The sequence below is a fragment of the Astyanax mexicanus genome, chromosome 7 (genome assembly GCF_023375975.1).
Source record: "Astyanax mexicanus isolate ESR-SI-001 chromosome 7, AstMex3_surface, whole genome shotgun sequence".
Taxonomy (NCBI): Eukaryota; Metazoa; Chordata; class Actinopteri; order Characiformes; family Acestrorhamphidae; genus Astyanax; species Astyanax mexicanus.
The window spans coordinates 46320738-46345906 of record NC_064414.1 but is presented as its reverse complement, the minus strand read 5'-3'; the positions used below and the strand labels follow the sequence as shown (position 1 = coordinate 46345906).

At 37.5% G+C, this 25169-nt stretch overlaps 1 protein-coding gene across 2 annotated transcripts in view; it reads right to left on the bottom strand.

The window, feature by feature from the left end:
• Positions 1–25169, bottom strand: part of rgs12b (regulator of G protein signaling 12b) — a 108263-nt gene that overhangs the window by 74294 nt on the left and 8800 nt on the right. For both annotated transcript variants that reach the window (XM_022684503.2, XM_022684502.2), the window contains exon 4: positions 13443–13553. In XM_022684503.2, the coding sequence (XP_022540224.2) occupies positions 13443–13553 (111 nt within the window). The remainder of the gene's footprint in view (positions 1–13442; positions 13554–25169) is intronic.

Below are 25169 nucleotides of genomic sequence, written 5' to 3'. Positions count from 1 at the left end.
AACAATACATCTGTGAGCTGATGTATCGGAACTGTGTCGCTGCACTTTCCTCCAAGTGCGCTGTGATGCTACTAGTTTGAAAAAAGGTGGTGGCTGACTTCACATGTATTGGAGGAGGGATCACTAGTGATAGGGGAAGGTCCTAATGAGTGGGTTGGGTAATTGGTCGTGTAAATTGGTAAGAAAATTGAAAAAAAAAAAAAAAAAAATTATATTAGCGAAAAAGGACTGCAATACGTATGAGTTACATTTACACTTACAACTGTGCTAAACAGGAGCCCTTTGTCAACCATGTCTTGAATTGGTGTCAACTTCTCTGGGCTTAAAGGCATCTAAAAGATTTTTTTTTTAACATCACTTGTGTCAATGTTTAAAATTTTAGTTTTCATTTTTTTATGTTACTTTTAACGTTTCCATGACGTTAGTATTTGTCTTGCTGGAAATGTGTAAGTGAGAAACGTTCTAATAACGTTTTGATGCAATCCTTTATTATGTCACATTTTCAAAATGTTTTCCTTGATCATTATTCCTTTAACATAAAGAAAATTGAAAAAAAAAAATAAATAAATAAAATGATATTAGCGAAAAAGGACTACAATACGTATGAGTTACATTTACATTTACAATTGTGCTAAACAGGAGCCCTTTGTCAACCATGTCTTGAATTGGTGTCAACTTCTCTGGGCTTAAAGGCATCTAAAAGAGACCATTAATCAGTCAACCATCAGCACAGCGCATTCTGACTGGTTCAATCAGTATTCCAGATCTTTTGTTTTAGAGGAAACGATGGATGCCACATGCTCTGGACTAAAGATGAAAAGGACTATCCAGATTGGTCTCAGCAATGAATTTAAGAGCCAGGGTCAGCCATGGTATTGGGGGTGTCATTGAACTCTGGTTCCAATCACTTTAATGGCCACAGGTGTATAAAAAATCAAGTACCTATTCATGCAGACTGCATCTACAAACATTAGTGAAAAAATGGGTCTCAGGCTCTCAGGAGCTCAGTGAACTCCAGCACTGTGGTACTGTGAAGGATGCAGCACCTGTGCAACAAGTCCAGTCGTGAAATTTCACTACTCACTACTAAATATTCCACAGCCAACTGTCAGTGATATTATAACACAGTGGAAGAGACTGGGAACGACAGCGACTCTGTGCTCTGTCAGTGTAAAATAACAGAGCGGGGTCAGCTGATGCCGAGGAGCATAGTGCACAGAGTTCACCAACTTTCTGCAGAGTCAATCACGGTGCACACAGAGCTTCATGGAATGGGTTTCCATGGCAAAGCAGCTGCATCCAAGCCTTCCATCACCTATATTCTGTATGTACAGTATATGCAAATCATATCCGATAAGAGCTTCCATGTATTATAATGATTATGAGACATATCTGCCCTGTTCTGACATTGTGTAAAACATGCATAAGTGTGTCAGCATATTTATCAGCATTTAAACAGTAGAACATGTGGAAGTATGAAGCTGTACATTCTTCAGCATGTCCCGGCACTGCGTTCCCTCCCAGAGCAGATTTAACCTGGGGGTGTGTGATAACGACTTGGAGAAATCAGCGCAATGTTCACAGCTCTGACTCTGCTGCTACATGCAGGAGAATCCAGTCCTCTGCCAGAGTGTTCAGGAACATGAACACGTACACAGAAACACACACACACTTAATTTCTATTTTAATCAACTGCTGTGATAGCAGTCACATCGAAGCTGCCAAAATCTTGGTGCATCTGAAACTTTCTTTGTAAAGTGTTTTAGATATTTATGCTGTGGGTCTTACAGAAACTGAGGTTTGATCGTTTTCACACAGATTTAACGAATTTAAGATGCAAAGACTTTCTCACAATGTTAAGGGTGTTTAGGCTCTACTACACTCAACTGTTATTGAGTTAATCTAAAGGCCACATGAAATTTGGAGGTCTGTAGTGATTGAATGTGATTGAAGAGACCTCTGCACACTATGTCAGGGTTCTTGCACCATTTTAAAAGTCAAATGTAATGCTTTTTAAGACCTTTCTAAGACTTCAATAAATAAATTATGGACCCCAAATGTCACATAGTAATAATAATAATAATAATAATAATATAATATAATAAAAAAATAATATTATATGAATAGTCATCATTTCTTTAGTTCTCTCCCCGGTAACATTAGCTAACTTTCTGCTGACGTTAGTATGTTATCTAACTAGCCTCTTATGTTAGCTAGCTTTCTACTAACCTTAGTTCTATCCCTGGTAAAGTTAGTTAACTCACTTTAGCTAGCTGAAGTTAGTATGTTAGCTAGCTCGCCACTAAAGTTAGTATGTTAGCTAATTCGCCGCTAAACTTAGTATGTTAGCTAGCTGGTATCTAATGCTATCCCTGGTAACGTTAGCTAGCTCGCTTTAGCTAGCTAAAGTTAGTATGTTAGCTAGCTTGCTACTAAAGTTAGTATGTTAGCTAGCTGCTTATGTTAGCTAGTTCTCTGCTAACCTTAGTTTTCTCCCCGGATTAGATGTATACGATAGGCTATTGTGATTTCCCACCGGCATTAAACACACCAACTGAAGATGTAACACCTACAGCAAATTTAAAATAAATAAAATGAATTAATTACATTAATTACCCATATTTTAATTTAAGACTTTTTAAGAACCTGCAGTAACCTGTCAGCATCTGCTGACCACAATCTGTCACTATACGTTGATATTAGTGAGTTGCTTTTGTTCCCAGCTGCCGCTTTGTTATAATTTTACTGTCTGTTGACTTTGAAATGTTTAGTAGTGAGAAAATTTCACAATTGGATTTGTTGCACAGGTGTCATCCTATCATCACATTTAAAATACAACCAAAAATACACCAAAATAATGTACGATAAAATAAAAAAAAACAAATTACTAGTTACAATTACACAAAAACTCAACGTGAAGAACTCAATGGGACACTAAGAGTAATGCAAAATAAAAGATCTACTGATGGAAAAACAAACTAAACTCAGGTGTTAGCTGGGTCTATAGCCCTATCTGGATGGTATTAGTTTCTCAGGGGGGACGTCTGTGAAAAAGATTTCACACTTCTTCTTCTAGTGATAAAACTCGGACTGCAATTAAAAAAAATGTCTCTGTCACATGATAAGTGTTCAGTAGCTCCTCCATTTCCACTTGCTGTTGTGTTTACATGGATCTCCGTGGAAATGTGAACCCAAAGTGTAATTACAGTGCGTGGCAGTGGACAAATAGCTATTTTATTAAACGTTATGTGACGGAACTCAGGGATGTCAGTCTGAACAGGACTTAAATTACCGGAGGACCACGGAGTTCAGCGAGAAACGTCTGAGAAAAACTCATACATGGTCGTCCCAGACGGGAATAAAATGACAGAGGACCCCCTATAAAATAGAGAAAATTACCCCCAGAACAGCTGAAAAGCTAGTCCCCTCTGGATAGGGTTTATATGTTCTGTAGAACCCTTCATATGTTCAGAGATGTATTCCCAGGAACAAAGCGCTGTTCACCTGTGGAGCTGGAGCCACTTTTAATGGACGTACAAGATAGAGGAAAGATAGAGCCAGCACAGACTGAGCACACTAGAGTCTTGAGTGCAGGCTCTGCTGAGTGTCAGTCAGTGTTTGGTCCAGTAAACAGAGACGGTAGAGAAGCTGCGGGCAGTAAAAGAGCCAGTAAAATCAGCGGACAGAGAGCAGAAGATCAGCCTGGCATATTGGGACTCGCGGAGGGCACCGAGATGCCATCTCACTGAGTAAACACTCACCCACAAGATGGCTGAGCAGTTATGCTGTCGCACGACAGGCCAGCCGAAGGAAGTGTGTAGTGTGTGTGTGTGTGTGTATTTGTGTGTGTTGGAGGACAGTGATTAGTACGCGCCTTGATGTTGTTTGTCTGTTGGAGGGTGTGTGTGTGTCACAGCATTTAAGCACAGCAATCAATTAACATTTACTTTGAGTCTTGGAGTTTTCGTGTTTTACAGCAGCACAGTGTGAGTGTGTGTGTGTACGTGTGATGGTGTACCCTCTCAAAGACAGTAATTATGAGTGTGTGTGTGTATGTGTGTGAGGATTTGTGTATGTGTAAGTGTGTGTACACTTGTTTGTGAAAGAGAGAGAGAGACAGCATGAGGTTATTTCACCAGAGGGCAGTCATTAGAGTATTTTGTGTATGTGTGTTTGTGTGTGTGTGTGTGTTTGTGTGTGTGTGTGTGTGTGTGTGTGTGTGTGTGTGTGTGTGTGTGGACCCAGAGTCCTCGCTAACGAGAGAAATGCCGCTCAATGCTCATTAGCAGAGCTGCTGAACACACACACACACAAACACACACACACAATAATTACTGTGCTCCTTCGACACAAAGCAGGCTCTGTTCACACATCGGCGTGATCATCCTGCCCCAACAGCACTGAGACAAAGAACCAGGCAACCGGAAGAGAAAGGTACATAACAGAGAGAAAGAGAGAGAGAGAGAGAGAGAGAGAGAGAGAGTACTCAGCAATTACTTCAGGTCATCAGCAGCTAATAAATGTCATTTTATATTTGATACATACTATCCACCTTATTTGGCCACGCCCCTTTTAAGAGTTTGTTTCTTCTGCATTTGTGTTAGAATATCCAGTTAGTTTATATTAGATGTTTTTTGGTCGTATCTAAAGTACTTAAAATAAATGCAGTCTGAAGTAGCTACTGCTGTTCAGCAGGCTATTAAACATTGTCTACATCTATTTAGGAGCATATCTATGTCTAGGTTAGATAGGTTAACTAGCTATTTAGCATATCCACCGCCTTTTAAAAAAGAGGAGCTGTGTCTATAGATGAAGGAGCCAATAACTAATCATCTATTATCAGTACCAGGCTGAATTCCAACAAATCCTCACAGCAATGCTCCAAAAAAACAAGAAGAAGAAGAAGAAGAAGAAGAAGAAGAAGTAAGGTGAGAGAGAAAGACATAGGGTTGGAAAGACAAAAGGACATAATCCAGAAATGTAAAAGTGAGAGAAATGAAAGAAAGAAAAAAATGAAAGAATAAGAAATGAGAAGGGAGAGAGACTTGGAATAAAAGAGTGAAAGAATAGAAAAAAAATATAATTATACTGTAGAATAAAATGGGAGGGGGACCAGGAGTGAAAAAGTGAGATACAAAAAAGAAAGAAAATGAAAGAATAAGAAATGAGGGGGAACAAAAAACAAGAGAGAAAAGAAAGAAAGAAAGAAATAAAGAAAGAAAGAAAGAAAGAAAGAAGGAAACAAAGAAACAAAGGAGTAAAGGAGAGTGAGAAACATGACAGAATAGAAACAAACAGATGGAAAAAGTTATGGAGAAAGAAAAGAGAAAGAGAAAGAAATATATAGAGAGAGAGATGTTTTTTTTCCAGGCTCAGGTTATCTATTTGTGTTTATTTGCTACTTCTTCATTAAGCATTCACACCAAAAAGAGCCTCACAGCTCCAGATGATACTGAAAAAACCAAACCTAAAAATCATGAAAATTACTTTAAATATTATAAACAGTCATAGAGATTCCATCTAAACAGTTTCCACAATAACTATTTGCTATATTATGTCAAACTTTCATGGTAATTGGATCAACTGAAATGCTCTAAACTATATTTTTATATTGACATGGATTTTGATTTTGTGTGACAGTGACAATATCGTCCAAAAACACTTCATAAGCTATAAATATGCTGCATCTATACTCATCCATTCAGAGCTTCAGGACATGTCTCTGGCCATTCTGTAGCCTGTTTTGAAGTGCCTGATTTTTTGACACACTCTGGATCTAAGCGGTCTGTCCTTCGTCTCGTATTTATTTCAGCGGTGCAGCGACGGTAACGAATCACGCTGGCTATATACAGGAGCCCCGGAAGCACTGAACACATCATACACACACATGACTATCACAGGGTGTGGGCGGCTACGAGGAACAGCAGCTAAAGAAGGAAAGTGAATCTGCTCTGCTATATGTGGCCGTCCTTGCTGGAAGCCATTGGCCTTGCTTTGCTCTTCACTGCTGCTACACTCGCTCTGATTCAGCACTGCCCTTTCTTTCTGCCCTTAGCTAGCAGAAACCACGGCACACATTCAGGTTTTAACAGTGGGTTTTTTGTGGTCATATATACCACTCTGGAAAAAATGAAGACATCACTTCAGTTTCTGAATAAGTTTCTCTGATTTTGCTATTTATAGGTATATGTTTGAGTAAAATGAACATTGTTGTTTTATTCTATAAACTACGGACAACATTTCTCCAGAATTCAAAATACAAATATTGTCATTTAGAGCATTTATTTGCAGAAAATGAGAAATAGCTGAAAAAACAAAAACAATGCAGAGCTTTTAAGATCTCAAATAATGCAATTAAAAAAACAAGTTCATATTCATAAAGTTTTAAGAGTTCAGAAATCAATATTTGGTGGAATAACCCTGGTTTTTAATCACAGTTTTCATGCATCTTAGCATGTTCTCCTCCACCAGTCTTACACACTGCTTTTGGATAACTTTATGCCACTTCTGGTGCAAAACAACACGAACAAGCAGTTCAGTTTGGTTTGATGGCCTGTCATCATCCATCTTCCTCTTGATTATATTCCAGAGGTTTTCAATTTGGTAAAATCAAGGGAAAAAATCATAATTTTTAAGTGGTCTTTAAGTACTGTTTATCTTTTACAACCCTAGACCTGTTTTTAACTCTGTTCTTCAAAATGGAGGCATGTAGCTGTCGGCATAGACCTCGGACAGAGGATATTGAAATACTGAAAATGTGTTTAAATGTTATTTCACCATTATTTAAAAAAATCTATCATAATAAATGTTGATACTGAATTATTCATGAATTAGTCATGAAACATAAACGTTGCAGAGGGACTGTAAAAAGTATCTTGAGCACATGCATCACCGTCTGGTTTGGGAACTGCAACACTTCAGACTGCAAGACCCTACAGCGGATAGTGAGGACAGCTGAGAAGATCATCGGAGTCTCTCTACCCTCCATCACCGAGATCTACACCACACGATGCATCCGCAAAGCCACCAGTATTGTGGACGACCTCACCCATCCCTCACACGGACTCTTCGCTCTGATGCCGTCCGGCAGAAGACACAGGAGCATACGAGCCTCCACTACCAGACTCTGCAACAGCTTCTTCCACCAGGCAGTCAGACTCCTCAACACACAGAGACAGAGTTGAACCCCCCACCCACTACTCATCCTACACACTCATACAGAACTGAACTGTGCCCCCCCACCACCCTTTACACACACAAAGACTGTACTACACACACACACCAACACACAGCACACAGAGACTGAAATGTCTCTATTCCTATCAGCAATATTTGCTGCTACTCCCCAAAAAACTATAAACTCTCTTCCTCAGTAACTGCTGTGATTATATATGTTCTATATGATACAGTATGTTACACATCTCTGCACCTTATCCTCACTATTCACATTAATATACTGTATCAGTACTGCACTGTCCTGTCTGTTAAATTGTCTCGTCTTTTGTATTTATTGTAGTGTTATAATTTTGTGTTGCACTGTCGTCACTCTTGCACTTTATGTTGTCTACTGTTTGTTGTCCCATGTTGCACCATGGTTCCGGAGGAACGTAATTTCACTACACTGTGTACCTGTACTCAGATGTTATGACAGTAAAAGCCTCTTGACTTGACTTGATTTGACTTTTCTTAGAAACTTGATTTTTTTTTTCATTGTCATGTTTCTGTTTTGTCAGTAAATTGCTTTATAATGTCAAAAATCTTGTATCAATGAAAATATGTACATTAGTCAGATCTTAGCTTAGTACATCATGTAATCCTTCTCCGTGTGAACTCACCGCTCCTGGTGAAAGAGGCTAATAATGGAATGACTCTAAGGTCTGAGATGCAGCACACAGCAGCGCTCTCCAGTCAGGTCAGTGTTTGTGTTCAACGCTAAGCAGAGGAGAAGCGTCCGCTCTTTGATCTTATCAGGAGAGACCAGCAGAGCAGAGCGGCCACTCATTTACACGCAACACGGCCATCTTTCTCCTGCACTCGGGAACACAACAGAGGCACTGCAGAGAGAAGCTGATAGTGATTGTGTTAACATTCATGTTTTACAGGTACATTATCATCAGAAACAAACGGCACGACAGAGACCACCCACGTGCAGGACTGCAGTTTCTCCACCAGATTGATTATAACTCAATCCTGGGGCTTTAATCTTTTTTTTAGACATAAATTGAGCCTAGATTTTATGATACCATGGATTTCAGGTATTTTTTTCACCAGTGATGATAATCCAGTACTACATACTATAAAAACAAATGTGCTTCAAAGGGATCTTCAAACGATGTCAAAGAAGAACCACTGAAGAAATGTGGTATGATATATAGTATTTTACCTTTACATTTTTGACATTTAACTGATGCTCTTTTCCAGAGCGACTTACAAGGTTACTCATATTACAGAGGTAGGCCAGTGTAGTGTTAAGAGTCTTGCCCAAAGACTCTTATTGGTGTTTCACAGCATTTTCACCCAGGCCGAGAATTGAACCCCAGTCCCCCACATGATGTGATAGCTCAATGTCAGGTAGTAGTGTTATCCAATGCACAACACCAGGCACTAAGCTGGAGTGATATAAATGCCCCATCATTGAGCTGTGAAGCAATAAAACTGTTCTCTGGAATTATGGAGCCTCATCCAATAGTTATGGGATGAGCTGGGGAGTTAAAGGTGTCATTTGGCTAAAAAATATAATGCTGCACATGAAACTCTTCCTCAACCTCTACTGTTTGCAGAAGCTAGTAAAAAAATATATATTCAGACAAGTTCATTCCTGTGTTATTTGTGCAAATAACACATTAGTGTTATATGCTTTACCTAGTAATTCAGAGCTAAGGAACAAATGGTTTGAATTTATCTTTGGAACACCACCAGTGAAGTACAATTCAGATAAGTAGGTGTATGTTTAAAACAGTTATGTTTACACTAGTTAAAAGTAAAAATCCACCTCAGTTTTTTGTTCCAACTGCCTGGGCAGCTCTGCTGCGGCACAGCCAACAAAACCCCGGGGTGGATTTAAGATTACTTTCTGGACCTGGACTACCCACCTCTGTGTGTTTACATAGGATCTCCGGTGGATTTGGCATTTTACAGAGACTCTAACAACAGATCCGTGGCACATGTTGTAAAGTAACATATGCCAATGCAAAGAACGTTACTAGTGTAATTTTTTCTTTTATTTTATAAAACGTTTTTAACAGTTTTCCGTCTTGCTGGTGTTGCAGTGCTTTTAGCCAATCAGAGGCGATATGTTTGCATGTGTGAATATTCATTAAAAAGAGACGAAATTCTATTGTCCCCTGATGTAATTTTGCCTGTGTCTTGGTGGAAGCATGCCTTACACATTACTTCTTTATGTGTTACTTAATAAATATTGCCCATATCAGTTTAATTTTTTTATCATTTATTTCTCCTGGTAAACTTTATCTTTCTTCTGAATAGCATTGCAATCCTACACTTCCTTGTTGATGCAACTGTTTGTTTAATGATAAGTGTAAATTCATTGAATTTGACCTTTCACTGCTTGGTAGAAACAACAGAAGCTATGTCAATTTCCACATTATGACCAGTGTAGAGTAATACAGATTGCTCACGTTTTCAACCACACATCAGGCCAATGACCAATCACCGCTGATGACTAATCACTGCAGCCTTTCTCAGTTCTTTCTGAGATGCCTCTTACCTCCAAAGGGCTCAGACTGAACTCTATGACAGTCTGATGGTGAAGTACTTTTAAATATACTGCTGATCATTCAGCATCAAGCTGCTCATCAATGAAGAGCTCTGTACTGTTAAGAGAACCTGCCATAACTAAGAAACCGAGAGCGGCGCGGCTCCTGCGCTTCTACCCCAACGTCTGAGCATCTCAAACAGCACCACCTTCCTCCTCCTCACCACCTCCTCTGTTGCCATGACGACCCTCCATCACCACGCTCGCGTGCTCACACATGTCTACGTCACATGAAACACACACACACACACACATACACCGTGCTCTCTGTGACTGCTGGAGTCTAAAATTAAACCAGAGTGTGTTTGTGTGGACAAGAGACAGAGAGAGAGAAAAAGAAAGAAAGAGAGAAGGAGAGACAGAGAGAGACACTCCAGAAGCTTACCTGAGTAATCAGCTCTGCCCTGCAACATACAGGAAGTACAGCCTCATGTCGCATCCTGTTATTACACCTTTCTTTAACGCTTTAATTTTTTGACTATATATTTTTACATACATTTATATGCATTTAAACTGCACACATATCATATTTTCCAGCTTAATCACTTATATTTTCATAGCGCAAAACAATACTCTACGATATGTCACGGAATCTGTGTTACTGAAGATGATGAAATACTCCTAAATAAGCAAATACCAGAAATTATAGATTTATTGGTGTCAGTTTCACAGAATTTGACAACCAATAATCTTCGCCGCAGATTTACCCTATTCATTTGATTATTATGGATTAATGAAGCAGTACCTTTAGTCAGTCAAACTGGGGGGCGAATCTTAAGGAGTTATAGAGCGCTTATATTTCAATAAAAAATATCGATATTTGACAAGTATCAATGTGATATGATTGAAACAATGTATCGCATATCGATATATTGCATATAGATATATTGTCATACCTTATGACAAAGTGGACAATTTTAGTGAAAACTGGAATTCACTAGAGACATGGTTAGAGTTTGTTCATGGTGACAGTTCTTCTTCTGTTTCAAAGATACATTTTGGTTTTCTAAAAATATTTTAATTACTGTGATATTTTAACACAAACAGGTGGATAGCCTAAAATGACCTCGGCTAAATACTGAGACAATACGACAAATATTAAGTGAAATTAAAATTATTAATTGCTGAACAGGCAGCATGTGCCATGAAAATGAAATGTTTGACTGTTATAACATCAAAAGTTGCTTTCTTAAAGGGGTGGGGTTATCCCAAGATGAGAGGATGGACAGGGAATTCTTAGGCACACTTAAATAGCTTTATACTTTTAGAAAAAAAGGCTAAATGACTAATTAAACTGCCTACATTATAAAAACATACAGCTCTGGAAAAAAATAAGAGAAGGCATAGAGTTATCAAAAAGTAGTGTGTAAGACAGGTGGAGGAGAACATGCCAAGGTGCATGAAAAATGTGATTAAAAAACAGGATTATTCCACCAAATATTGATTTCTAAACTCTTAAAACTTTATAAATATAAACTTGTTTTCTTTGCTTTATTTGAGGTTTGAAAGCTTTGCATCTTTTTCAGCCATTTCTCATTTTCTACAAATAAATGCTCTAAATGACAATATTTTTATTTGGAATTTGGGAGAAATGTTGTGCGTAGTTTATTGAAAGAAACAACATTCATTTTACTCAAACATCTACCTGTTAATAGCTAAAATCAGAAAAAACTGAGCTGTATATATAATTAAATGTATACAATTAAACTTGAATGAAATGTGTCTACTATTCTTTAGATACAAAATGCATGGAATATTGATGCATCTAATATTTGGTCAATGACATGATCATAGAATGACCTGATTATGAGGCGTGCAGTGAAAACACTGGCTGAAAGTAACAGTATTGTATTCCTTCGAGAGTTGATCCTCTCCAGAGTTCAGCCTGGTTACCTTATGTAACCAGTGCCAACCATGCCAGACTGCATCACAGCTCTGCCATGCATTACAGAGAGAAGAGAAAAAGAAAGAGAGAGAGAGAAAGAGAGATGTATTACGGGATATTAAGAGAAAGAGGAGACATGATTTGGGAGCCAGAAAAAACAGAAAAACTGAAAACTGAGACAGTGGGAATAGATGTTTGTACTATAGAGTGAGCTTTGTGTGATGTATTATGATTTTTTTTTCTTTTCTCCAGTTAATTGTGTTTTCTGTAACAGATCCTAAGGGTTTGAAGCCAGTTGGAAAGTTAAAGGTACCTTACGTGGACCTTGTAGGGGTGGTTTGGAAAAGTTTAAATGTTTAAAGTTTAAAAAGTCTTTTGTGTGCTAATGGGGTTGTGGTTGCCAGGCACAGAAGTTAGAACTACTGCTCTTTAAGAAGGAGGTGTTTCAGACCTTCCAGGTTCCCTATCAGGTTTTCTTTGACCTTTTTTTCTTGGTTCCATTTAGTGTTTCCTTTTTCCTCTTTCAATGTTTCTGCAGTTTGTTTGCTCATTTTTAAAACCAGTAAAATGCACTTTTAGCTTAATTTTAGTTAATGTGTAATCTCCCTTTTATGTTGTCCCATGTTAAAGCATGGGATTATATTACTGTATGACAGTGAAGTGGAAGTGTTTAAAAGCAGAGCCACCCTATGTTCTTCAACTTCCAAGAAAGGGTCCACAAAAATAAAATATTACAAATAAGATAAACAATATTTTACGTTTAATATTACGGCATATGTTATAACTTAATAACAGCAGATGTGTAGTTAACCCCAGCTAACAGAGAATATATATTATACGAATGTTTAGCAATCTTTTAAAATGGTTTCAGGAGGGGTTAACCTGTAAAGTTACAGAAATAATATTCAAGGAATGTTCTGAAAATGTGTGACATAATACAGATTAGCAGTAAAATGTTATTAGAAAGTATCTCAAATAACATTTCCAGCTTCCAACATTCTAAGAACAATATCTGTAACAATCAGAAAACACTCCACTAACTACATATTGTAAGCTGGGACAGTGTTTTTTTGCAGTGTATGTTTTCTGACAACACAATAAATCATAGGTTAAATTAAATAGCTTGATATTTTTAGGGGAAAAAAGCTAATTAACTAATTAAATTGTCTAAAAAAATTTAAAACTTTCTAAAAAAATCTAGAAAACAGACTAAACATTATAAGAATGTAACTGTAACATTCAGAAAATGTTCTACTAAGCAGATATTGTAAGCTGGGACAGTGTTTTTTTTTGCAGTGTGTGATTCCTGACAACACTATAAATCATAGGTTAAATTAAATAGCCTGATATTCTTAGGAAAAAAAGCTAATTAACTAATTAAATTGTCCAAAAAAATTAAAAACTTTCTAAAAAAATCTAGAAAACAGATTGAACATTATAAGAATGTAACTGTAACATTCAGAAAATGTTCTACTAAGCAGATATTGTAAGCTGGGACAGTGTGATTTTGCAGTGTGTGTTTCCTGACACACATCATAGATTCAGTTAAATTAAATACATCATAGGTTAAATTAAATAGCTTGATATTTTAAGGAAAAAAAGCTAATTAACTAATTAAATTGTCAAAAAAAAAGAAAAAAATTAAAACTTTCTAAGAAAATCTGGAAAACAGACTGAACATTCTAAGAATGTATCTGTAACATTCAGAAAATGTTCTACTAAGCAGATATTATTAGCTGGGACAGTGTGATTTTGGGTTGTGTATTTTCATAGGTATCTTACCTCCAAGTCGTCCAGGGAACGCGCCAGGCTGATGCGTTTCGAGCGTCCGAACGATCGCCTCCCAGAGGAGCGCTGAGGAAATCCAATAGTGACACCCCTAAACCTTCCGCCCTGAAACACATAAAACAAGCAAGAGTTAACAAACAATCTACTCTTAACCAACAGAGATGTGTAACCTAGATATAGGCCCATTTTCTCTTCATTTCACTTCAAAAAATCCATTATTTAGAGTTTATTTTCACTTTATTTCTTTATTACATAGCACAGCAACTTCGAAACATTCCTGTACCAACACTCACTATCTGAAAACTAGCTTTATAATTTGGCCATGCAAATTAATTCTGACTGGGCAACAGGACATTTTAATACATGAAGCGTATTTTTTTATAGCATGAAATCGTCTTTCGAGTATCTCAGTCTCCACCACCAAGACTAAAGAGCGATTCCTGGAAATGATGAATATGACCTGCGGCTTCTTTCATTCTCTCTCTCACACACGCCATGTCTGAACCACACAGAGACGCTCTTCTCTGTTTCCCAGTACTGACCTTTCACACATCTCACTGTGTTACAGAGCATGCAGGACTGACGGAGGGTCACATGTGGGCTTCTGAAGATACAGAGCATCACACTGCTCCCTTCAGGGGTGTTTCTCTTTGTGTGTGTGTGTGTGTGTCTGTTTTCTGCAGGAGAGCTGCAGCTTGCCCTGTCCTCACTGACCACTCACCAAATTATGGAACATGAAAACTACAGTCCAGGACTGGGCAATACATTGTTAATACATCAGTTATAAAGTAGGGAATAGGTAGAGTTGGTATACAGTGAATAGCTATATTTGAGTTATTATGGCAACAACTCAACTGAGTAAAAAAAAAAAATTAAGAAATTAAGGTCAGTCAGTCTGAAAAATTTCAAGAACTTTGAAGTATCCTCAAGTGCAGTCACAAAGACCATTAAAAACTTGATGATGATGAAACTGGCCCTCATCAGGACCACCCCAGGAAAGGAAGACAGAGAGTTACCTCTGTTGTACAGGATAAGTTTATCAGAGTTACCAGCCTCAGAAACAACAAGTTAACAGCTCCCCAAATAAAAGCATCTAAATGTTTTAGAGTATTTTTTTGGTTTGTTTAACACTTTTAAGTTACTACATGACTCCTTATGTGTTCCTTCATACTATGAATCACTTCAGTATTCATTTACAATGTAGGGAAAAAAAATAAAAAACTTTAAATCAGTAGGTGTGTTCGAGCTTTTTACTTGTATTGTATATCGTACTTAGATAGTAATCTATAGTACTGTGTGGAGGCATCTATTTTTTTTTTTTGCATGGAACACCACATATTAATTGAACTGATTCCAATTAATATAAATACAATAAAATTTAACAAAAATTATATTTTTTAAAGAAAGTAGCACCTGAGGATAAAATTAAAGCATTAATTTCTTTACTTAGTTGAGTAGTTCTTGCTATAAAATTGATTAGAACATTACTCAAATAAAGCTATTCACTGTATACAAACTCTAACTCTACACAACTTTACAACTGATGCTCTCAAACACATAAGAGACAAGAAATTCAAGTAATTAACTCTAAACAAGTTCAGCACAGCTGTTAACTGAACCTTATAAAGCTGACTGAGAAAACGCCAAGATGTGCAAAGCTGTCATCTAAGCAAGAGGTGATACTTTGAAAAATCTAAAAGAAAAAACATATTCTGGAATTTTTATTTACTAAATAACTTTAAATAATGAAAAAACACTGAATGTAAGATGAATATTAGAACAATACACACTGACTTAACTATGACATATTTTCCAGGGATGTTCATGCATTTTCAGCAAGACAGTGCAAAACAAACAAAAAAAAATTAAATGTGACAATGATGACCCCCAAACTGTTGCACATTTTAAGATGTTTTTGGTGGAAGAATGGAGCAAACAAACACCTAAAATACTTAATCGCTTGGTAAAGTAAGAATGATTGGCAAGTTCCACATTTTTTGGAATGTGTTGCAGGTCTATGTATATTAATAAAAGAAACGAAGACCAGAAAATACATAGAATATCTTGAAGTCATCTGGTCTGAAATCAAATAAACGTCAAATTAAACATAAGAAATGCTGCATTTTTATTCAGCACCCAAACCTCTGATCTTCTAATCACAACCTTAGACACACAAATCCAAGTCATACAGACAATACAAACCTTACAGAGAGTAAGACAGGTGGACAGAGAGACAGAAAGACAGACAGGCATGTAGGCCTATCTCCATAAGCTGGTGTTGAGTGGCTGGCTGATTTCAGCAGTGTAATCAGTCTCCTGTGTTGCCTGGATACGCACTGAGATCTCAGCCTGTGTCTTCAGCACCATCCCTGAGTTTCAAACACACACACACACACACACACGGCACGCACAGAGCTACAAGCACACACCAAAGGCTCTCTGTGTGCTTCTGTAATCTATTTTTAAGCACACGCTCCTTTTCACATCTACCAGGAGAGCAACTGTACAGAGTTCTTTCAGAGAGCTGAAGATGCTGGAAGTGTGAGAACAAGGGGAGAACAAGCCAGCTATTAGTCACACACACACACACACACACACACACACACACACACACACACACACACACGCACAATAAAAGCAGAAAGCAGCAGTTCATCTCAAAGCACATCTGCTTTGTGCTCAGAAGGGAATAGTAAGTCTTTAGTTTTATTTATTTAACTGTTAACCTATATATCTGTTTTTATCATCAGAAGCAATACACATTAATTAGCATCCATTTTCTTAATATTAATGTGCCAGATTTTAATTAAAATGGTAAATAACAGGGGTGTAACAAAATACCAAAATATCGAAGTATCACGATAATATGTTTTGCAAAGCTGCATTGATTCTCAAAAACACTATATATGTAATTTATAGTTCACATGTAAATATGGTGGCAGTGTTTCATCTAGATAGCAGTGTTGTACTCCCACTGTTCCCACTGTTCTAAGCTATATTTAATTATTATGCATTTGATATGCCAGCTTTCCTTAAATTTGTTATAAAAAATCACAATACATTGTTTTGATTACAGTATTTCAACAAATAGCAATATATTAAACCACAAACGTAATTACTGACTTACTACATCTGAAATATTAAATAACTGATTTACTGAATCTGAATGACTGACTTACTGAATTACTGAATATGAATGACTGACTTACTGAATCTGAATGACTGACTTACTGAATATGAATGACTGACTTACTGAATTACTGAATATGAATGACTGACTTACTGAATCTGAATGACTGACTTACTGAATTACTGAATATGAATGACTGACTTACTGAATCTGAATTACTGAATCTGAATTACTGAATCTGAATTACTGACTTACTGAAACTGAATTACTGAATCTGAATTATTGACTTACCGAACCTAAATTACTAAATCTGAATTACTGACTTACTGAATCTGAAATACTAAATCTAAATGACTGATTTACTTAATGAATCTGAATTACTGACTTACTGAATTACTGACTTACTGAATCTGAATTACTGAATCTGAATGACTGACTTACTGAATCTGAATTACTGAATCTGAATGACTGACTTACTGAATCTGAATTACTGAATCTGAATGACTGACTTACTGAATCTGAATTACTGACTTACTGAATCTGGATTACTGAATCTGAATGACTGACTTACTGAATTACTCACTTACTGAATATAAATTACTGAATCTGAATTACTAAATATGAATTACTGATTTACTGAATCTGAATTAATCAAATCTGACTTACTGACTAACTGAATCTAAAGTAATGAATTACTCCACATGGTGGCCTTAATCAGATTAATAGGGTAAACCAGCTGTGAAAAATATTGGTTGTTAAATTCTGTGAAACTGACACCAATAAATCCATAATTCCTGGTATCTGATTATTTAGGAGTGTTTTATCCTCTTCAGTAACACAGATGTTGTAAAGTATCATAAACAATCACAGTTTTGTGATATTATTGTTATTGGTGGCCAACATGGGATATTCCCTGAGATTACCAACTCTAATGAACACTATAGATTTCAAAAGAAACGCTGGACAAGCAGGTGTCAACAGACAGATTTTAGTGCATCTGGACGTGCCTGTACACACACACGCACACTCACACACGCACACCATCGTCTAAGTTCCAGTCACACAGGGGTGGCAGGTTAAGCATACACACGGCACAAACAGCAACCACAGCCATAGACACACACTTTAAAAGGAATCATAACATAACATTAAATAGAAGAACGACAGAACCCAGAGCCACATCACAGTACAGCACTCTCACAAACACACACACTCACACTCGCCTCTGTAAAATAAGGACACTGAGACTACAGTGTGTCCACGCACATGTGTGTGTGTGTTTGTGTGTGTGTCTGAGAGAGAGAGAGAGAGAGAGAGAGAGAAAGAGAGAGAGAGAGAGAGAGAGAGAATCAAACACAGTAGCTCATATGATCACATCCTCATGACCAGAGCCTGAAGCACAGAATCAAACAGATGGGGTTGCCATGGTGCCACAAAGTTCTCTCATCTCTTACTAACGCTGACTAAACCGTTAGTTACACACCAACATACACTGCATGTCCAAATATTTATGCCCCTTCTATTAAATGCATTCAGCCACTTTAACCGTGAGCACTCATTGCTGACACAGATGTGCAAAATGCACAAATAGATGAGGTGTGGAAGTAGTGTGCAAAATTCTGAATGCAATCAAACCCTCACAGCACAGCAATGCACACCAAAGCTTCAAAAATCAAGTAGAAAGCCTTCCCTGAAGAGCAGACAACTACCCCATCAAAAGCAGCATGAATTATTTTTAAAACTTTTGATTTTAGAAGAAACAATAAATCAGGAGTAAAGCAGGAGTTCCATGAAGATCATGTCAGAGAAATTTGCACAGTAAAAGGGAAGCCAGTCTTTTGTTAACCCATCAAATGTTAAGCTAACGTTTCCATCTGAAAAAAATGCTGATTGTTTAAAGGTACTAAACTGAGTAAACAATTTCAATTACAATTCTGCAAGTACTAGTGCATTTAAAAAAAAAGAATATCATTGAAGAGATACTTTATTTCAGGAATTCAGTTCCAAATACATTATATAGATGCATTTCACACAGAGTGATCTATTTTAAGTGTTTATTTCTTTTATTGTTGATGATTATGTCTTGCAGCCAATGAAAACCCAAAAATCAGTGTCTCAGAAAATTTGAATAATATATAAGACCAAACTGTACTTTTGGCAGTGTCGGCAGTGTGCCAAGTCCTGCTGGAAAATGAAATCCACATCTCCATAAACTTGTAGGGTTTAAAAATGAACTTGAACCTGCCCTTTATTGGCTCTCTCTGCCAGCATACTAAATATCAGTGCTTTGACACCCAATGCAACACAATCCTATAGAGACAGACCACATTTATGCTAGGCCCACACAATGGGGAAAAACACTGGGTCATAAAGTTTTGGCTCTTCTGTAGGTTAGGGAATTGCAAACCGACAACATTAGACACATTGTAAAAAGCTGGGTGTCCCAGAGTTTTGATTGGCAGTGTGTGTTCTGCTGTTTGTGTGGACTGTCAGTTCTTTCAGCATAATTAGAGTCAATCAGATTCAGTTCTGAGACGGAGCTTCTGCATGTTGGCTGGACGAGATAACATCATGGGCTGGTGTGGGCAGCAGTAGGGTCTCTCTCTCTTTCTCTTTCTGTCTCTCTGTCTGTCTTTCTCTGTCTCTTTGGCTTATCACGTCTTGTAAAGTCTCAGAAGAGCTATCTTTCCTGTTTACTAGATTCCAGAGAGGCTGAATACAAACCCCACCAAACATGTCAGCTCTGAGCTGAGGTGGACATAACTCTCTCTCTCTCTCTCTCTCTCTCTCTCTCTCTCTCTCTCTCACTGTGTGTGTTTACATGCACTTAATAATACAATTACTGCACAATATCAGTTTACCATTAGTCTGAGTTTATCCAGAACATGGACTTGAGTAACAGAAAATGGTAAAAATTTGTTTACTTAATTATGTTAAAAAGAATTATGACATAAATCAGCTAGAAGACGGAGATTATTTACACAAAACAAATGAAACAAATGAAATATTTGTTGAGAATATGACTTTTCACTTTTGCATACATTAAATATATTAAATTAAAAGTATTTTTGTTTTGCTTTTTTTTAGAAACAAAAATGTCATTGTTTGTTTCTAAATACTGTATTCCATGATTTAATTTTTTTGCATTTTTGGTCCCACTTTTTACACTAAATGTCTCTAATAACTGTGTAGTTACACATTAACAATCCATCTAATAACACTGTAACTACTGGTGAAGGACACATTTTTACATGATGCAGTAAATCGACATTTTAAACAAATTAGCAAATCAGATTCTTTGGACGAATCACAGACAAAGGGGTCTGAGGTTTATATCTGGATTATAACCACTGTTTCTGCTTTTCTGTTTAATAAGTTTTATAAATATGGGGTATGTTGTAGAAAAGAAATGAAAGGTGGGTTTACACCCACCCCTCATCCGGGGTACAACTCCCCTACGTGTTCGTTTGATAGAGAGTCGCAGACAGGTGGAGTGAAGTTGAAAGCAAAGCAAGTATTTATTACAAAGTACTGAATATTCAGGAGAACCCACACATGAAAGACCGTCTAACAGCCGTCCCAGTATAAGTTCTGACCCCCTCTGATCTGACTCCATGTTTTATACCCCAAATTACGTGAAACCTGCTGATGAGGCGTTGCTAACGATTAGCTCATGTTAATATGCATAATTTCACGTGTTAGTACTCAAGTTTCACGTGTCTGACCGGACCACTAGTGTCTGACCTTGACTGTGTTCTTCCAGAATGGAACAACGTGGCAATATCTGTGTGAGTGTGCATCACCCCCCGCTTTGAAGCAGCGGTTTTTAGGGAGGCACTCACTCACCAAAAGGCCGCTTTGATCTAACAATTACATTTAGTATTCAAAAACAATCACAGCTCTAATTAACATACCAGACATACGCTATTAAAGAGAAATATACTGTATACACAACTTTGCACAATTACACTTGCCCTATGATATAAAAGTCAAAACTGAAGTTGACATGTGCAAATGTATAATCTGTACATATACTGTACTTTACAGCAGTAACTACATTACTGCATGAATTATTAAGGTTTAACTACACAGTTATTAGAAACACTAACCGTATTTTTAACAGCGCAGTTAGTAGCAGCGCTAGTCGAGGTTAGCACTGCTTAGCGCTAGTAACTGCTGCCAAATAGCACTACACTGAGGAACCCCGAGTGTTCCGGTAAACCAGGGCGCTATCATCTAGCGGTTTGTCCAGTGTAGTTTGTTTTAACACAGTAAACATGAGGCTATAGTCCAATATACTCACCTTTGAACAGTAAAAGAGCTAGTGCTGCTGTTAGCGGCTAATGCTAACGCTGCTGCACCAAGCTGCAGAAACTTCACTGAAACTCTTGTATAACTCGTGTGCATCAGTGGATTTACTGCTCCTTACAACCTGACTTGTAAAATTCATCCATTAGGCACATTGGATTATAAGGCACACTGTCATAGAAAGTGTTTAGAGACATTTTTCACTATTGCATCGATTAAATAGCCTAGGGGTTGATTTTTTGGATAGAGATTAACCCTAGTCCTGCACAATCTACATTCATAATATTTAGTGCATCCACTGTCAATATAAAGTGTTTGATCTCCATCTTGCAAGTGCGGTGTTAAACACTGCTCACTGTACCAGGGTCTGTTTTTTTACGCATCCACAGCCTGAGAAATCCCAGAATACTCTGCTTAAGAGTAACACAAATACTGAGCTACAATCCAGCTTTCTATATCTGATTTCTTAACAGGATCTTACTCCGATCAAAGAAATCAGAGTACGCTGTTTAAATGACAATCAGTTAATGTTTATAATCAGATTATAAAGTGCATGTAAATGTACTCAGTGTAATCTCTTCGTTTCTGTTCTCGCCTCTCTGTTTGTAAACCTCCGTCTCTCAGAGATAATCATCAGTAACTGTGTGCATACCTAAGCGAAGGCTGGTCAGTGTCAGCGCGGGACGTTTGTCAGGACTGTCCAGATGACGCAGGGCAGTGCCAGTCACCATCACCCCAATGTGTGTGAAGGTGTGTTTATGTTGGGAACGATGCAATTAGAGGCATGCTGGGATGCAGGTGTGGTTTCAGGACTTATGAAATGACACTTGTACTCAGCTCAGACCCCAAGCACTGTTCTAGTCTAGACATGATCTTGGTCAGGAATTCAGAGAAAAACACACACACACACACACACACACACACACACACACACACACACACACACACACACACACACACAAAAACACACACACGCACTCACACAATGACATACATGCTCATTAACACACACAGTAACACAGCAACACCACATACCCCATATTTGCACTCATAAATGATGATGATGATGATTATTATTATTATTATTATTATTATTATTATTATTATTATTATTATTATTATCTGCAAAGTCAACATCCAGAACAAAGCAAAAGGTTCTGCCCTTTTCCCATGCAAACTTCATAATCATATTCAGACAGTGAAATGCTGCCCCCTGATGGTAAATATGAAAAAAGCAAGTAATTTACAGCACTACTACACCACTAGGATTGTCTGTTAATACCCCCAGTCCAATCTGATTACAATTAAATAGCCATCAAAATATGTGTCCAACTATACTGAAGTAAAATCACTTCTTAATAGATTATTCCAAAATTTAATGTCCAAATATTTGTGGATACCCCTTATTATCAAAGTGTTCAGCTTGTTGACACAGGTTTGCAAATGCCAAGGATGTCAAAGTATCTCCATTCATTACTTTGTCAGTAGAATATAGATACTAGGGTTTAAAATATTTCTGTAGAAGTTGAAGTATCAACTCATGCTTTTTACTCTTTAAGTAAAAGTTCTAAATTCTAAACTACTTAAAGTATAAAAGTAAAAGTCATGTAAGGAGAAAAAATGCCTTTAAGGACAAAAGCTTGGCCCATGCCACAGGGGCCTACAGTGCACTACCCCCCTCCCCAAGATTAGACTTAAATTGATGCCGTAAGTCTCTCCCACTTGGTGAGGAATAAGGTTTATTAATTATTTTTATGGTATGGAAGCAGTATTGGGCAATGGCCCAACAGCAAAGCTTATTTATCTGTGCATCAGCCCCTACTAGAAACTACATTTATTACATACTGTTTATTGTTCCACAGTAAAATAGAGCTAAACTGCTTTGCTATCTTACTGCTGCAGACTGTGGATAATGTCTATTTATAGTTCAGCCGTAAAAACAAAAGGTTCTGAAAAGGATCAGGGTTAAATATAGCCCATACCTGATCCACTGAAATATGCCTGGATCAGCTCCAATCTCAAACAACTGGATCAGAATGGGACACCCTTAGAGCTTTTATATATAGTCTGTTTTTTTGTGTGTTCATCCCCATTGTTGATTCCCATTGTTAATTGACAACATGTAATAAAGTCTCTGATATCATGCATACTGCTTTAACAAAATACTGAGTATTAAAAAAAGAGTTTATGTGTTTTTGACGGAGCAGTGAGGGTTGTGGCAGCTTACTGAGCATGTGTATCAAACCTATAGCCCTGTCTTCAATAACCTGAAGCTCTAACCACTGACACACAATTCTCACTAGTATTGTAAGGATTTGATTGAATGTTAGTGAGGCCAGGATGTTGAATGAGGATCTCTTAAACTCTTTTTGGATCTTCATGAATCATGAATAACATTTCTTTAGACAGCCTTTAACTTTGATTGCACTGTGGCAGAGTTGTTTCCATAAGCTTCTGCAATGTCACAAGATTTTCTTAATCCAGTGTTGCATTAAGATCAAGATCTTGCAGCATTGATGATGGTAGAGTCTGACCACTGCACAAAGTCTCCTCTAGCATATCCCAAAGATTCTCAATGAGGTTAAGCTCTGGACTCTGTGGTGAACAATTCATGTGTGAAAATGATGATCTCATGCTCTCTAAATCATTCTTTCACAATTCCAGGCCCAATGAATGCTGACATTTTCATCTTGGAATATGCTCGTGTCATCAGGGAAGAAAAAATCCATTGATGGAATAACCTGGTCTATATTCAGTATATTCAGGTAGTCAGCTGACCTCATTCTTTCAGCACATACTGTTGCTGAACCTAAACCTGCAGACCAACTGCAGCATCAACCCCACATCATTTACTTACTTAAATCCAGGTGGAGACTTTTTCTTTGGCCAGGCAGTGTAGCTTCAAGTGTTCTATTGGCTATACTTCTCCACAAGGACTAGACAAACTGTGGGTGCTCTTGCACAGCTGCATCAGCAATGTAAAAGTAGATGAATGCATTAATTAGAAGAGGTGTCCACAAATATTGGATCATTTTTAGCTTGTAGTAATAATAGTTGTATTACATCTAGGGTCTTCTGTTATTAATGTGAGAACACAGACATCAGAGGGGTTCGATATTTTAAAATCACTGATATCTTAATATTTTCCATCACAATATATATCGTTATTGAATTATTGTCCAGCCCTGAATTGATTTAGGGGTCAAATCTTCCAGCTCTGCTGCTCTTATTGAAGACCTGCTGTTTGCCAGGTTTTTATAATGTGAGATTCAAAGTTTGAAAGCTAGATGTCAGAAACCGGTCGCAGTTGTAGCGCAAAGAAATGGGCCAAAGAGTCTAAAGCGGAGAGAGTGCGCAGTTGTAGCGCAGAAAAACACACCAAAGAGTCTAAAAGTGGAGAGGGTGCGCAGTTGAAGTGCAGAAAAACGAGCTGAAGAGTCTAAAAGTGGAGAGGGTGAAGTTGCAGCGCAGAAAAACGGGCCAAAGAGTCTAATAGCGGAGAGAGTGCGCAGTTGAAGCGCAGAAAAACGGGCCAAAGAGTCTAAAAGTTGCCGTAATTAAGGAGTTTAATATTAAGAGACATCATGAAATTTAACATCAATTAGAAAAATCTTAGTTTACACAACACTGTTAAAGAAAGATAAAGATAGTAAGTAAAATAAAATAGTGTGTAAATGAAAGTAATCATGAAAATGTATTATTTAAAGTGGTATATTTTATAATTTGTTTTATTACAGAGTGTGGCCCGTGACTTCAAATATATTTCTCCTCCTGGCCCCCAACAAAAAAGTTTGGACACCCCTGGTTTAAGAGAAGTGTGTGAAGATTTATTTACAGAAGCATGTCTTTGCTAATAGACAAAATCCAGGATAAATCTGTGTGAACTCTTCACAGCGTGTTCATGTGTTGTAGTCTGAATGTGTCCGAGTGTGCTGCTCACTCACTTCCTCATATTGTGAAGCCCTATCCGAGTTAAGAATGTTGCTGAGAAACAATAAACATGGATATGAGTTTGCCTCGGGCAGGAAGTCTCTCTGTGCAGCTTATCTGAAGGAGTGAAAGACTCCGGACTGCTGATTCAGGCCTAGTAAACACTTTACAAATCTATGCAGCGGATCTGAATCAGAAACAAGGACAATGCCTGTCTGACAGTGCAGAACTTCAGTATCTGCTCATCATACTTTCGAGTCACATCTTTGTTTCATTACAAAGGATTTAAACTTCCATTACAAACAATCTCTCGACTGCCTTAAATGGGAGAAAGGGCAGAAGGCAGTTTGTTT